This window comes from Pristiophorus japonicus, chromosome 9, assembly GCF_044704955.1.
Source record: "Pristiophorus japonicus isolate sPriJap1 chromosome 9, sPriJap1.hap1, whole genome shotgun sequence".
Taxonomy (NCBI): Eukaryota; Metazoa; Chordata; class Chondrichthyes; family Pristiophoridae; genus Pristiophorus; species Pristiophorus japonicus.
The window spans coordinates 103485600-103502123 of NC_091985.1; the positions used below are offsets into that span (position 1 = coordinate 103485600).

General features: G+C 47.8%; 1 protein-coding gene across 1 annotated transcript in view; it reads right to left on the minus strand.

Annotated features, from left to right (window-relative positions):
* Positions 1 to 16524, minus strand: part of LOC139273904 (uncharacterized) — a 154044-nt gene that overhangs the window by 113427 nt on the left and 24093 nt on the right. The window contains exons 3-5 of the mRNA XM_070890978.1: positions 7620 to 7715; positions 6298 to 6436; positions 5040 to 5134 (exon numbers count right to left, since the gene is read on the minus strand). Coding sequence (XP_070747079.1) covers positions 5040 to 5134; positions 6298 to 6436; positions 7620 to 7715 — 330 coding nt within the window. The remainder of the gene's footprint in view (positions 1 to 5039; positions 5135 to 6297; positions 6437 to 7619; positions 7716 to 16524) is intronic.

Below are 16524 nucleotides of genomic sequence, written 5' to 3' on the forward strand. Positions count from 1 at the left end.
TACTGAAGTTGCATGTTCAGCCATGAACTCATTGAATGACGGTGCAGGCTAGAAGGGCCGAATGGCCTACTCCTGCACCTATTTTCTATGTTTCTATAAGAAATAGAAGCAGGAGTAGGCCATACAGCCCCTCGAACCTGCTCCGCCATTTAATACGATCATGGTTGATCCGATCATAGACTCAGGTCCACTTCCCTGTCCGCTCCCCATAACCCCTTATTCCCTTATCAGTTAAGAAATTGTCTATCCCTGTCTTAAGTCCATTCAATGTCCCAGCTTCCACAGCACTCCGAGGCAGTGAATTTCACAGATTTACAACCCTCTGAGAGAAAAAATTCCACCTCATCTCAGTTTTAAATGGGCGGCCCTTATTCTAAGATTATGCCCCCTAGTTCTAGTCTCCCCTATCAGTGGAAACATCCTCTCTGCATCCACTTTGTCAAGCCCCCTCATAATCTTATACGTTTTGATAAGATCACCTCTCATTCTTCTTAATTCCAATGAGTAGAGGCACAACCTACTCAACCTTTCCTCATAAGTCAATCCCCTTATCTCTGGAATCAACCTAGTGAACCTTCTCTGAACTGCCTCCAAAGCAAGTATATCCTTTCTTAAATATGGACACCAAAACTGCACGCAGTATTCCAGGTGTGGCCTCACCAATACCCTGTATAACTGTAGCAAGACTTCCCTGCTTTTATACTCCATCCCCTTTGCAATAAAGGCCAGGATTCCATTGGCCTTCCTGATCACTTGCTGTACCTGCCGATGTTATGGTGAATGATTGGGAAAAGCCCCGCAGATCCCCTTCCAAATCTCCAACTATTTATGCTGACTGTACCTAAAGGGGCCAAAATTTCCCACTGCTGGAAACAGCACGCACCTACCGTTTTTCTGTTGTTTTTATTGGCGCAATTGATGCGGTGGCCTCTTGAGCGAAATTGCGCTCTTTGGCTTTTTTTTCCCCAGCGGACAGGAAGTCGGTCACAATGGGGGCGGATATGCGGTGGTGAGCGGAAGTTCGCAATCTAGAGGGGCGGAAGTTGTGGGTGGGTGGAGTGGCCGCCGCTGTCAGTCATCAGCGTAGCCTGGCACCCGCAGAGGTGGTGTAATAGTCCGGCCAACATAACAGTCGGCCGACAAAAATTAACATGGCGGCAGTGGCAGCAGGTCCTTCCCTTTAATGGCAGCTGCACTGCAAGCACAGTGTACCATGCCGGTGGCACCGAGCGGCGGGAGCAAGATTTCTTAGGTGGAATTTCGCCATCGGTAGGGGAACATCAGCGATGCATGGTCTGATGATGCACTTAGGATGGATCGGCAGCAACGGACCGGTAGTGCGGGGGGGGGGGGGGGGGGGGGGGAGGGTCACCGCCGGGATACCACAGGAGCAAAATTTTCAAAATGGTGGCCATTACACGAAAAATCGGTAGCCATTGCACTCTGCAGCATGGTTGCCGATAGCAAGTGTTAATGGAAGGGGCCGTTTCAGCCCCAAAGTCTCTAGTTAGCAATGAAGACCTGCGGCCAACACAGGAAGCTCAAGCATGAGATATCCTTCTGCTACCATTCCCATTCATTCCAATACTGCGCTCATTTTATTTTTCTCCTTCAACATGTCTCCCCTTTATTGAGCTTTCCATCCTAAACATGTGCACTCATGTTGGGATACATGGCTAGATTCGCTGATCTTCCAGTAGTAAGCCATGCTCAAAGGATGAGCCAGAGAATTGCCACTACAATCTCCAATTCACGTTCCTTTCAAGCATGGCTCCCAACCAGAAGCACACAATCAGAGAATATACCCTATGGTTCCAAGAGCCCTCCAATGCCTCATTCAACTGGGCATGCTTCACAATTGGGCTCAATGAATATCAAAGATTATTTGACCTCAAATGGACATCCCGGCTAAAGGTTATTACTGACTCACCTGATGGCAAAAGAACCAGAAGGGAGATGAGGAGAATTCTTTTTACGCAGCGAGTTGCTAAAATCTCGAATGCAGTGCCTGAAAGTGTGGTGGAAACAGATTCAGTAGTAACTTTCAAATGGAATTGGATAAATACTTGAGAAGGAAAAAATTGCTTGGGGAAAGAGTAGGGGAGTGGGACTAATTGGAGAACTCTTTCAGAGTGCTGACACAGGCATGATGGGCAGAATGGATCAAACACTCCTGGTCTATCATTTCTATATATTCTGAGACAAGGTGGTTAGTTTTATAAGCAATGATGTTCTAGTATAAAACGAAACTCTCCCTGGTAAGTCCACAAAGAAATCAAAATCAAGTACTGATTAGAATTGTATCTTTGTAGGAATTGCTCTGGAATCTTATCTTCCAGTTTATGTTTCTCAAATATGTTGTGCAACAATATACGTGGAATGTAAATATTCATCTTGTTATAAGCCAGACAGGTAACTGTTCCTAATCACATCCCATATTACAGATCAGAGTGTGCAATGTACCAAACATCATTGTTTCATAATGCAGTACTCTAAAAACATGAATCTGATAATAACAAAGTATTCAATGTTATCCCTATCTGAGGAATTACAAAAAAAATACAGAGTAAAATGAAGAATATGGCAGAAAAAAAGTTAGAAGTAGTAAGTAGTCTTTCATTATCAAAGTAAATAAAATACATGTGTAAATATATATAATTATATTGGGGAAATATTTTAATGCAAAACACAGAAAATAAGTTACAAAAGATCAGTCAGAGTGTAAGAAAGAGGTATATTTTCTGAGAAAATCAAACTCATGTTAATAAGGTAACAAAAAATAAATAAACCCAACTCATGAGTAAAGATTATATTGGTTTCTATCATCTTATTAAAACTTTGCATTCAATGAACATTAAACTGAATATAATTTTCTATTTTGTATGATAATTTTACTCTATTTTTAATCATTTAATGACTATAATTTAGGATTATAAATCTTTATTATGTGTTAACTACATTTAGAAAGATGGTTTGTTAAATTAAATTCCTGTGTAAGTGAATAGTGTGCAGAAAAAACAAGTATGATGAAACAGATGAGTCTAATGTCACAAGACGTCCACTGACTTTCTTCCAGATCATGCAGTACCCAAAGAAAGAATGTGCCCTGCAAATTAAACCTTTAACTGCCTTCAGCAATCACTTGACAAATTGGGCTCAGAAATATTGCCACGTCTAGCGGATTGGAAGACTGATGTTCAAGTCGCACTGCTGTGTGAAGGGCCCAACCCTCTCCAACTCATCATCCAGGGCACAGCTGTTAGTCTGTACACAAGAAAACCAGGGCTGAGGTAAACTTAGAGTCATCCTTGACTTCCATCATTCATTCCTCCTCCTACTTCTCATTCTAAACAAGCTTCCCTTCCCCTATCACATCAATGTGGGGAAAAAAGGGCTGCAAGAATATAAACTAATGGTTATAAAACTTGTAGCTCATAAAACTGGAAAATATATTTCTGCTGACTTATTTTAAAACAGCACTGGAAAAACAAGAAGCAATGTTCAGTTCAGAAGTACCTCAGCCTGCATAATATATTGCAATTGATTGTGGATGCATATTCTACAATTGTATCACATCCTCAAAATATGCCTATTACTCCTTGTGGAACAATTTCATATTCTTCACACAGAAAAAGCACCGTTAAAGCTGATTTATATTTGGTTGAAAATATACTCCGTCTACTGTGAAACCATTCTTGTCATTCCACTTCACAATGTGTAACCATTGGCCTCTACTGTTTAAACTACATTTTCTCAGTGGCGCATATATATGCACTACACATGTTGAGTACAGCCCTGTGTCCTGAGTTCTGGTTCAAAACTATGTAAGTGCAAGGAACGCACAGATATTGTGCTGGGTGGAAGCAGCATCAGGATACAAACAGCCAACTACTTATTCTGGGAACAGTGTACACCTTTCAAAGACACCTACAATTTATATTTGCATAAGGGAAGTATAAAGTACCCTCAAATTAAATCCAAGTGAGTGAGTTTTTAAAAACATTTTTTCATGAATTCATAGGGGTTCATATTGATAGTGTTATACTGGAATGTCTCAATACTGTTTTTGCACAGGAAATAGTATTTGTACAAGGATTATAAGGTCAGTCAACCTAAGTAGAGCACGCACCAGAGAGGATTAAAAGAGGCAGCTACTGCATTTCACCAAGTTCTACATTTTCTTTACATTTCTGTGGAAATTAAATACGTTTCTGAAATGAGGCTGTAATTGCAATGAATATTTGTGGATTTCAAAGGATATGTTTCCCCTGACTGACATTAATCTTTTCAATAAACTATCATTGCAGGGATCCTACAGAAACAATGGAGTTTGGCTCCCCCGATGGCTCAGTGAGTTTTATCTCGCATGTAGCTGAGCCATGCAAACCAGGAAGGTCCCAGGGTCTTTACAGTTGGCATCAAATCCCCTGGGTTTGAAAAAGGGAAAATAAAATCAACCGAGCTTCCCACCCTTTGTTGTCCATCGGGAAAAAAAAGTCAGTCAGGCTTCCCATGGCTTATCATTATCCACCAAGAAAAATTAGCCAGGGTTCCCACTCCTGATCGCTATCCAGCAACTCATGTCCATGGCCCCTGCTGAAAATGCGCATGTGTGGACATTGAAAGAGTGCAGAATCAGCTGTGATTCCCTCTCTCAAAAAAAATCCTGCTGATACTGAGTGTCAAGACTCATATGTAAATAATAACCACTTGGGTACCTGTAGAACTGCACCCCAGCAAAGTCAGAAGAGGAGAAAATTAGCCAAAAAAAGTTGGCAGGGATGATAAAAACTTTGGGGCACATCAAACACTATAAACCACTTATATTACCAATTCAAGAAATGAATAAAAAATGACATTTATAATATTGGTAGGTTATAATACAAACATTAACAGGCAAAGCAATCGTATAGTAATTTAATTTCAGTGAATGAAAAGCAATGTAAAATCTGAGGGACTGCCTTTGATGATGATGTTGATGAAATAATGAATTACATGTCATAGTAATTGACTCGGTTATATGGAGATAAATTACTTACAGTTGTGAGATGGTTGTTTTTCATTCTGGCTGCATGTGGGCTTTTTGCTTGATCTTGCACAAGTCTAATGTTGAAGTGAGGTAATGGCCTATTTACTGTCAGCAAAAGAATAGAATTACAACAACAGCAACAACAACTTGCATTTATCTAGCACCTTTAACATAGTTAAGCGGCCCAAGGTGCTTCACAGGAATGTTTTCAAGCAACATTTGACACTGAGCCACATAAAGAGATATTAGGACAGGTGACCAAAAGCTTGGTCAATAACATTGGTTTTAAAGGAGGAGAGAGAACTAGAGATGTGGAAAGGTTTAGGGAGAATTGCAGAGTTTATGACCTAGCCAGCTGAAGGCGCAGCCGCCAAAGATGGACCAATAAAAATCAGGGATGCGCAAGACGCCAGAATAGGAGGAGCGCAGAGATCTGGGAGGGCTAGAGGATGTTACAGAGGCAGGGAAGGGCAAGAATCAAGGATAGCAAGACCAGGCCAGCAGCCAGAAAGTTACTTTACTATATTAAATTCAATACAATTTTATCTCAGAGACCTGGGTGGGAATATGTCAACACCAATACATTGAGGTGTTTGATATCAGGAAGTTTGATGTGTCAAAAAGTCACGGCTGCTTATTGTATTGCACAGCAGGAGCTTGAGGGGAAGGTAGCCCAAGAGCTCGGTGTCATGGGAGGCACATCATTCACAGAACAAACTACCACAGGGCATAGTTCAACTTGGACATCACAGAGGAGCAGTGCATGAGGTGGCTCAGGCTCAGCAGGGAGCCTGTGAGAGATGTAACGCTGGCCTTCCATAAATGCTGCACTATTCTACAGGGACGTCACAGGATCTAGTCAATATGCTGGTTACTGTTACTATTAAAATTATAAATGAAGCCCTGTATCTCTATGCACCTACCTCAGCAGTGATAGTAGCTGGTAGTATGGTTTTCTTGGAGCTCATGCATCCAGTATAGCTCTTAGGCCAGTTAAAAATATCTCTGTCCCAGAAATTTATTGCAGAGGTACTTAGCAATGCACCCCCCTCAAACAACTCTGTCCCTAGAAGTAAGGGCCATGTGACTAGAGGGTAAGGAAGGAAGGATGTGGGGCTTGAATCCACAACTTTCTGACTTAGAAGCAAGGCTGATACCTGATAATAAAATTTACATTCTATAAAAAAGTTAACTATATTAATGATGTAGTCCCTGCTAGACGTTTAAACCCTTTTAAGTGACTTAAATGAATAAGGTAATAACTAAACTTTTTAACTTTACATCCTGGAGTTTTGTTACAAACTGTGAAGCATGGGTATTTTGTTTTAGCAGGCGCCAGAAGTCTTCATAATCTCCTCGGCTTTTCAGAATCCCATTCTTGGCCAGTTGGTCCTGCAGTTCCACAATCTGTACAAAGGGGAGTTTGAAGAGCAGGTTTTAGCACAAAGTAACACCAGTTCCAGGTATAAATCTCACTGATTTCTAGTGCAACACTTCGGCCCATTCTCACAAACTCATTGAAAATATCCAAATGCCCACTGTTGTTTTTTTAAATATATTTGAGAACCACGTACTACATTTTTGCATGTGCAGCTTTGTAGTAAAGATTATAACACTAACCCATTTCACTGCTAATATAATGCCCAAAATACCAAAAAATAAACATCTCGGCCTCCACAGTGGCCCAGCAAGCCTATTCAGAAAGCATTTGAGGCAAAGAGACAAGCATGGTCCCAGGTTTGATTGCTGGTCTATGCGGAGGATTATTCAGTGCTCTATTTGACTGTGGGTATCCCAGCTGCACCTGATGGTATCCTCAACCTATGTTTTCGCAGGTGTTGCAGCAATCTGGAGTGGCCTGAGATTAGCTAATCAAGCATGGGCCAGTGACTGAACCTGGGCTTCCTGGTCTAGTATGGTTTAGTACCACCCATGCATTGCATTTACCCACTGAACAATTGGAGTGCTGGACATACAGATTCGGTTTAACAATAAAAACTTAGGAACAAACATATATTCTTAGTTAATATGGAGTTTGAATCTAAAACTGATGGTTAGGCTTTATTCTACAGTAAAACAGAGCTCTCCTGATATTTGCATGGCCTTTAATACTTGAGTAATGCCAAGGCCAGGGTCAGCCACTTGTATAACAAGTACATTTAGATATTATTAATTGTAGTTCTGCATTTATACCACCAGTGCTAATACGTATCCCCTTTCCCTTCACATATTGGCAGAGGCCATGGTTATTTACATTTATTTAAGTGTTATCCGTTTATCTGGCTCTTTGCCTGCTAAGGTCGGTGGAAAAGCAGCCAAAGTGGGGAGCGGAACAAGATGATTTGGACATTTCTGTATTGCGCAAGAAATAAATGATGGTTTTTCATTTCTCCTGGAATTGTTTGTCAATTTTTGAAATTATTGAAAGAAGAACTTAAACAGAAAAATTGGTTTGGATGGTAAAGATGCTAAAACTGTCTTTTGTGACTCTGCAACCAATTTAGCATATGGAATTTGAATAACAATTGACTGAATGGATTCAAGGTTTTTTTGATACGGAGTTACAAAACAAAAGATTCATGATTCATACCATGTAATAATGTGACTTTGGAATAGACTGGAGATATTTGCTATTATGACGGAGCTGGGAATATTCTGACCGCTGACCAAATCGCCTTGTGGTATTCTAAAAAAAAGACAGATAGAAGAACTGGTCAGTAGTTCTAGTAGCTGAGATACAAAGCACCGAGCAAATGACATGTAAACACTCAGCCACAGGAAGCCATTAACAACACTGGCCACCAATTAGGACCCAGCAGGTAACCTTAACACTGCCTGCTGGTGCTGCTCCACCTCTCCTTCTTTGACATAACTCACCGTTTTAACTGAGGAAACAACAGGCTGTTTCATTTATCCAGCAATTTGTACCAAAAGATCCCTGCTGTCAAGTCTATAAAACCGTTTGTAGTCCTTCTCTGCCTTCTTTTCATTGTGTGCCATAATAAGCAGCAATTACTGGCTGCAAAACAACTCTGCTTCTTACAAGAAAAAGGGAAATGAAGATTCAGTAATGTTCTCGTACTTCTCTGAAGTTATTTATGCAAAGTGCATGTTCCCCCCCCTTTTTTGGAAAACAAAAACATTGTTTATTTTCTGTCCAACTTCACTCCTTTACTTGATTTTAGAACATTCTAGAACCATTGATGAAGGTGCATGTTGTGGTTTGATGCCCAATTCATCAGAAGCAATTATATTTAAACCTTCACTTTTACATTGAGATTTTACATCGTGCTCATCATTTCAAAGCATCCAAAAAAGAATGGATTCCGTGTGGATTGCAGGGATTGCTGCTGCATAGGCCGAATTTTATACACTGACCAGTAACCGTATAAAGATTCTCAGACAACAGTTCCCAAATAATTCACATTTAACATTTAGTTGTTAAATTGTCTCTAATTTTAAATGGCAACAATTTGATGGAACAGGACCTTCATATATTGTTATTAAAATCCTCTAATCAATTCGAGTAACATGGTAACTCTTGACAAAAGACGTGTTCAGGTACCTTTTCAAGAAAGATTGCTCCTTTTTTTATTACGCAGACTGCATCACCCATGAAACAAAGCAATGCCAGCGCAAAGTTTGTTAAAACTGTTACAGTTGTGCCTTTGATTCTGGAGTTGTGTATTGCACCTCAGACGTAGTCTGCGTTCTATGCGCATTTAGGCATGACAGGATGCACCGTAGTGTCAAAGGACTGCATTACAATAACGTGGGAAGACAGGGCTATATGCTGCCCTCCAGTGTCAACAAAATGGTAGTGACTAACAGAAAAATTGTTGGACTTCTTCATCTAACGCTAGAGCTGATTAGCATCAACACCAGATTCAAAGTGGGCTGTTAATCCTATCATTGGCAATGGCACAGGATTTCCACAGCACATAACTGTGTAAGGAGCAATAAGATATTGCTCAGTCACCAAACCTCTACCAGTAAATTGAATTCAGGTCACACTTGCAGCAAGTTGAGTTGATTAAATCGAAAAAAATATAAACTTTTTTTGTTTATCATTTTATTTTCTTCCACTCTTTTCTCCTTGTGCCATTCGCCCACGGAAAGGGCGGGCAAGCTAAGTTTCTCCCTGGCCTTTGCCAATACTGCTCTTGCAGTAGAGGGGAACCTTTAGGTGCAAACCTATATTCCATCACTCTGTGATACAAGCTAGCAGCCATAAGGAACATGCCATTCTCTCTCTCTAATGTCCCCTTCAGCTTACAAAGTTGCTTCCATGGCAAAAATGTAATCAGAGGCAGCTCAATAGTGTTAAAAAAAATCTGGTGCCATTGTTGGCACTGAAACCATCCTGAGGAGACAGTTACAATGGACAATTCAGGGATTAAAAGTTCTGCTGGTACCAACGTTTTTCACTGGCTGCATTTGCATTAGGTTTGCCAGTGTGATTCTGACTTAGACAGGCTTGGATCCTGGGAATGGGAGAGAGACCTGGGAATGGGAGAGAGCAAGGATCTCAGGCTGGGCTGGGAAGGAGCTGGAGACCCCGATTGGGATGTTGGGGGGACAGGTGGGGTGGGAGGTGGCTGGATCTAGAACTGAGAGGGAGGAGTGAAATGGCCGAGGAAAGTATGGGGGCCTTGTGACTAAGGAAGCCAGGGAACTGGGGCTTGCTTGAAATAGGTTATGGGACAGGGTCTGGAGTTGTGATTTGCGTTAAGGAGAGAGGCAGCCAATGCAATGCCATGTTGCCAGAGGTGCTGCCTTTTGGATGAGATGTTAAACTGAGGCTCAATCTGTTGAGATGAAAGATCCAAAGGCACGTTTTGAAGTCTTCTGGTGTCCTGACCAACATTCATTACTCAACCAGCACCATCAAAACAGAGTCATTGATCAGTTCACTCATTACAATCTATGGGACTTTACTGTGTTATTTCTACTATACACTGGATCCATGTTCCCCAGTATACTGAATTAAACATCTATTAATCCCTTCATTGCCTACCTCTGTAACCTTTGTTTGCCTAATGTATGCACCCATGTACACTGGGCCTGACTCAGGTTTTCTGTGCATCCCTCTACCCTCTTGTCCAACCATCAATGGCACAGCCTTCACCTGTCTTAGCCCTGCTCTCTGAAACTACTCACCGAAACCCATCCAGCTTTCTATTCTTTCTGACTTTAAAAGCCTGCTGAAAACTTAACCTTTTTCACCAGGACTTCAATCACCTCTAAATTGTCCCCTCAGCAATCATTCTGTATTCTACTGTGTACAGCCTTGGGACAGGTTTCTGCGATTAAGGCACTATATAAATACAGGTTGCTATTGTTGCAGTAATCGTGTTGGTAGTAATCGTGTTTAATAAAATGGAGGCGATGTCACTTTTCGAACAAGATTACCAGTACCCTTTTCTTCATTCATCATATTTTCTAATTTGTTGTTTCTATAATTAAAATTGAAGTTAACCATGTGAATTACATCATTACCTTTATGACTAACCCCCTCTGCTGGATTTACATGCAATTACATCATATAATCTAAAATACGACAGCGGTGGGCCATGACAATTGGTCTCAGTGGAGATAAAATTGGTCAAGGCCAGTATTGCAAAACAGGCTGTTAGCAAATCTTTTGCATTGACTTCAACAGCAAAGAAAATCGGGCGCAGTATAAAATGAGCTACTGATTTACTATCAGCTTATTTTACACTATTTACACAATGGCCAATTTCACCCCCAATGTCTCCAGGTTAAGGAGATAACTCTTGGACATTGTACGTCAGACTGGAGTGGTGATGGATATGGTACCCTTTGACGATAATGATTTCAAGGACAATATCACATATTATTCTGGGTACATTGGCCCCAAGTTTCCACACGCGGCAAAACAGGCACCCCTCCGAGCTGGGCGCCCGTTTTTCACGCCGAAAACGGCGCCTGAAAAAAAACGCGCTATTCTCCACCTCCCTGCAGGTCCTCTGGCCCTCGGCGCAGCGCAGCAGGAGCTGTAGGGGGGCGGAGCCAGGTCCCTGCGCTGAAAACAGTGCCGGGACCTCTGCACATGCGTGCTACAGTGGCACGCAAGTGCAGTAGCTCCAGGTGCCCGAAACTGTGTGGGAGGGGCCCGAAGCACGCAGCCCCTAGCCCTGGCCAAATGGCCTCACTGGGGCTGCGTGAATAAGGCTCCTCCCACAGCCAGCTCCTGCTTCCTCCCGACTCCCGCTCCTGCTCCCCACCCCCCCCCAGGACCGGACCCGACCCGACTCCCGCTCCCCCCCCGACTGGACCCAACCCGACCCGACCCGACTGCCGCTCCCGCTCCCCCCCCGACTGGACCCAACCCGACTCCCGCTCCCGCTCCCCCCCGACTGGACCCGACCCGACCCGGCACCCGCTCCCTCTCCCGCTCCCCCCCGACTGGACCCGACCAGACCCGACTGCCGCTCCCGTTCCCGCTCCCCCCCGACTGGACCCGACCCGACTCCCGTTCCCGCTCTCCCCCTACTGGACCCGACCCGACCCGACTCCCGCTCCCCCCCGACTGGACCCGACCCGACCCGGCTCCCGCTCCCTCTCCCGCTCCCCCCCGACTGGACCCGACCCGACTCCCGTTCCCGCTCTCCCCCTACTGGACCCGACCCGACTCCCGCTCCCCCCCGACTGGACCCGACCCGACTCCCGCCCCCGCCCCCGGACTGGATCCGGCCTGACCTCCCTCTCCCCGACCTGACCTCCCCCTCCCTCACTCCCCGCCGACCCGAACCGAACCGAACCTCCCCGGCCCGACCCAACGCCACCTACCTGTAAATCTGGTGCTGGGGACGGGCCCTGCCCGAAGTCTCGTGCCCGGCCCGTTCAGCCTTCGGTCCCGACGGCAAACCGCTGTCTGAAAGGCCTGCCTGAAGCACTTTCACACAGGTAGCAACATGGTTTATTTAATCTTTTCTTTGCTTATATATTTTTATTCAGGTTGGATTTATTTGTATAATATTTGTATAAGTATAACTAAGGATTTATTGTAGAATTTAATGACTTCCCTTCCCCCCTCGTTCCCGACGCCTAATTTGTAATCTGTGCCTGATTTTTTAATGTGTAGACAAGGTTTTTTCAAGAGTACAAAAATCTTCACTTACTCCATTCTAAGTTAGTTTGGAGTACCTTTTCACTGTGGAAACTTTGAAATCAGGCGTCAGTGGCTGGACACACCCCCTTTTGAAAAAAAAATTCTGTTCCAAAGTGAAACTGTTCTACCTGACTCGAACTGCAGAAAACTAAATGTGGAGAATTACGATTTCTAAGATACTCCGTTCTACACCAGTTGCTCCTAAAAATCAGAAGCAAATCATGTGGAAACTTGGGGCCATTGTCACTACATAAAAAATACACTGCATGTTTAGAAATTTCTGTGCTATAAACCCTGACATGAGAGAAACAGCTCAATGAATAATTGTGGTCTATACCTCTGAAAATGAGGCATGGTTAGGAATACTGGAAGGAAAATCTTGCTACAATTGTACAGGGTATTGATGAGGCCACACCTGGAATACTGCGTACAGTTTTGGTTTCCATATTTACAAAAGGATATACCGTATATACTCGCGTATCCTGCGATCTCGCGTATCATCAGACCCCTAAATTTTCGTCCCCAAAACATGATTTTACCATATATCTCATGTATCATGCGAGTCACTTTTTTGAGATCGAATACAGACCTTAACATGAAACATCGAGTGGATTCTGCTCTCTCTCCGTGCTCTCTCCCCGTGCTCTCTCTCCGTGCTCTCTCTCCGTGCCCTCCCCCCCCCGACCTCCGCGACTCTCTCTCCCCCCCCGACCTCCGCGACTCTCTCTCCCCCCCGACCTCCGCGACTCTCTCTCCCCCCCCGACCTCCGCGACTCTCTCCCCCCCCGACCTCCGCGACTCTCTCTCCCCCCCCGACCTCCGCGACTCTCTCTCCCCCCCGACCTCCGCGACTCTCTCTCCCCCCCCGACCTCCGCGACTCTCTCCCCCCCCGACCTCCGCGACTCTCTCTCCCCCCCCGACCTCCGCGACTCTCTCTCCCCCCCGACCTCCGCGACTCTCTCTCCCCCCCCGACCTCCGCGACTCTCTCTCCCCCCCCGACTCTCTCTCCCCCCCCCCGACCTCCACGACTCTCTCTCCCCCCGACCTCCGCGACTCTCTCTCCCCCCCCGACTCTCTCTCCCCCCCCCGACCTCCACGACTCTCTCTCCCCCCGACCTCCACGACTCTCTCTCCCCCCGACCTCCGCGACTCTCTCTCCCCCCGACCTCCGCGACTCTCTCTCCCCCCCCGACCTCCGCGACTCTCTCTCCCCCCCCGACTCTCTCTTCCCCCCCGACCTCCGCGACTCTCTCTCCCCCCCCGACCTCCGCGACTCTCTCTCCCCCCCCGACTCTCTCTCCCCCCCCCGACCTCCACGACTCTCTCTCCCCCCGACCTCCGCGACTCTCTCTCCCCCCCGACCTCCGCGACTCTCTCTCCCCCCCCGACCTCCACGACTCTCTCTCCCCCCCGACCTCCGCGACTCTCTCTCCCCCCCCCGGCCTCCGCGACTCTCTCTCCCCCCCCCCGGCCTCCGCGACTCTCTCTCCCCCCCCGACCTCCGCGACTCTCTCTCCCCCCCCGACCTCCGCGACTCTCTCTCCCCCCCGACCTCCGCGACTCTCTCTCCCCCCCCGACCTCCGCGACTCTCTCTCCCCCCCCGACCTCCGCGACTCTCTCTCCCCCCCGACCTCCGCGACTCTCTCTCCCCCCCCGACCTCCGCGACTCTCTCTCCCCCCCCGACCTCCGCGACTCTCTCTCCCCCCCCCGGCCTCCGCGACTCTCTCTCCCCCCGACCTCCTCGACTCTCTCTCCCCCCCGACCTCCGCGACTCTCTCTCCCCCCCCGACCTCCGCGACTCTCTCCCCCCCGACCTCCGCGACTCTCTCTCCCCCCCCGACCTCCGCGACTCTCTCTCCCCCCCCCGACCTCCGCGACTCTCTCCCCCCCCCGACCTCCGCGACTCTCTCTCCCCCCCCCGACCTCCACGACTCTCTCTCCCCCCGACCTCCGCGACTCTCTCTCCCCCCCGACCTCCGCGACTCTCTCTCCCCCCGACCTCCGCGACTCTCTCTCCCCCCGACCTCCGCGACTCTCTCTCCCCCCGACCTCCGCGACTCTCTCTCCCCCCCCGACCTCCGCGACTCTCTCTTCCCCCCCGACCTCCGCGACTCTCTCACCCCCGACCTCCGCGACTCTCTCTCCCCCCCGACCTCCACGACTCTCTCTCCCCCCCGACCTCCGCGACTCTCTCTCCCCCCCCCGGCCTCCGCGACTCTCTCCCCCCCGACCTCCGCGACTCTCTCTCCCCCCCGACCTCCGCGACTCTCTCTCCCCCCCGACCTCCGCGACTCTCTCTCCCCCCCCGACCTCCGCGACTCTCTCTCCCCCCCCGACCTCCGCGACTCTCTCTCCCCCCCGACCTCCGCGACTCTCTCTCCCCCCCCGACCTCCGCGACTCTCTCTCCCCCCCCGACCTCCGCGACTCTCTCTCCCCCCCCCGGCCTCCGCGACTCTCTCTCCCCCCGACCTCCTCGACTCTCTCTCCCCCCCGACCTCCGCGACTCTCTCTCCCCCCCCGACCTCCGCGACTCTCTCCCCCCCGACCTCCGCGACTCTCTCTCCCCCCCCGACCTCCGCGACTCTCTCCCCCCCCGACCTCCGCGACTCTCTCTCCCCCCCCGACCTCCGCGACTCTCTCCCCCCCGACCTCCGCGACTCTCTCTCCCCCCCCGGCCTCCGCGACTCTCTCTCCCCCCCGACCTCCGCGACTCTCTCTCCCCCCCCGACCTCCACGACTCTCTCTCCCCCCCCGACCTCCACGACTCTCTCTCCCCCCCGACCTCCGCGACTCTCTCTCCCCCCCCGACCTCCGCGACTCTCTCTCCCCCCCCGACCTCCGCGACTCTCTCTCCCCCCCGACCTCCGCGACTCTCTCTCCCCCCCCGGCCTCCGCGACTCTCTCTCCCCCCCGACCTCCGCGACTCTCTCTCCCCCCCGACCTCCGCGACTCTCTCTCCCCCCCGACCTCCGCGACTCTCTCTCCCCCCCGACCTCCGCGACTCTCTCTCCCCCCCGACCTCCGCGACTCTCTCCCCCCCGACCTCCTCGACTCTCTCTCCCCCCCGACCTCCGCGACTCTCTCTCCCCCCCCGACCTCCGCGACTCTCTCCCCCCCGACCTCCGCGACTCTCTCTCCCCCCCCGACCTCTGCGACTCTCTCTCCCCCTGAAGAGAAGAATTTCAGCAGGAGTCAAATGGATTTTTTTTTGCATTGGGAGGATGTAGTTAGTGGTGTGCTGCAGGAACTTGGCTTGTTTTCCACATAAACTAATGATTTGGTCATGAGTATCGAGGAACTAATATCAACCAGGGATATTCGATTTACAACCATCATGGAGAGTGAGAGGAGAAACCAAGAGAAATGTCTTTACATAGAGGATTGTTGGAACATGCCGAGATTCTGCTTAACAGCCTAACAGCCTAATCTTGGCCAGCACTTCACACCCGCAAATTTTGTATCTCGCGTATCATGCGACCCCCCAAATTTAGGTTACAATTTAGGTCTTCAAAAGTCGCATGATACGCGAGTATATACAGTACTTGCTTTGGAGGCAGTTCAGAGGGTTGATTCCGGGGCTGAGGGGGTTGACTTATGAAAAAAGGTTGAGTAGGTTGGGCCTCTACTCATTGGAATTCAGAAGAATGAGAGGTGATCTTATCGAAACGTATAAGATTATGAGGGGTCTTGACAAGGTGGATGCAGAGAGGATGTTTCCACTGATAGGGGAGACTAGAACTAGAGGGCATAATCTTAGAATAAGGGGCCGCCCATTTAAAACTGAGATTAGGAGAAATTTCTTCTCTCAGAGGGTTGTGGATCTGTGGAATTCGCTGCCTCAGAGAGCTGTGGAAGCTGGGACATTGAATAAATCTAAGTCAGAAAAAGACAGTTTCTTAAAAGATAAGGGAATAAGGGGTTATGGAGAGCGGGCAAGGAAACATAGAAACAGAAAATAGGTGCAGGAGTAGGCCAATAGGCCCATTTTTGCAACTTTGCTACCCCATTCCTGCTTTCTCTCCATACCCCTTGATCCATTTAGCCGTAAGGGCCACATCTAACTCCCTTTTGAATATATCTAACGAACTTGCCTCAACAACTTTCTGTGGTAGAGAATTCCACAGGTTCACAATTCTCTGAGTGAAGATGTTTCTCCTCATCTCGGTCCTAAATGACTTACCACTTATCCTTAGACTGTGACCCCTGGTTCTGGACTTCCCCCAACATCGGGAATATTCTTCCTGCATCTAACCTGTCTAATCCCGTCAGAATTTTATATGTTTCTATGAGATCCCCTCTCATTCTTCTAAATTCCAGAGAATATAAGCCTAGTCGATTCAGTCTTTCTTCATATG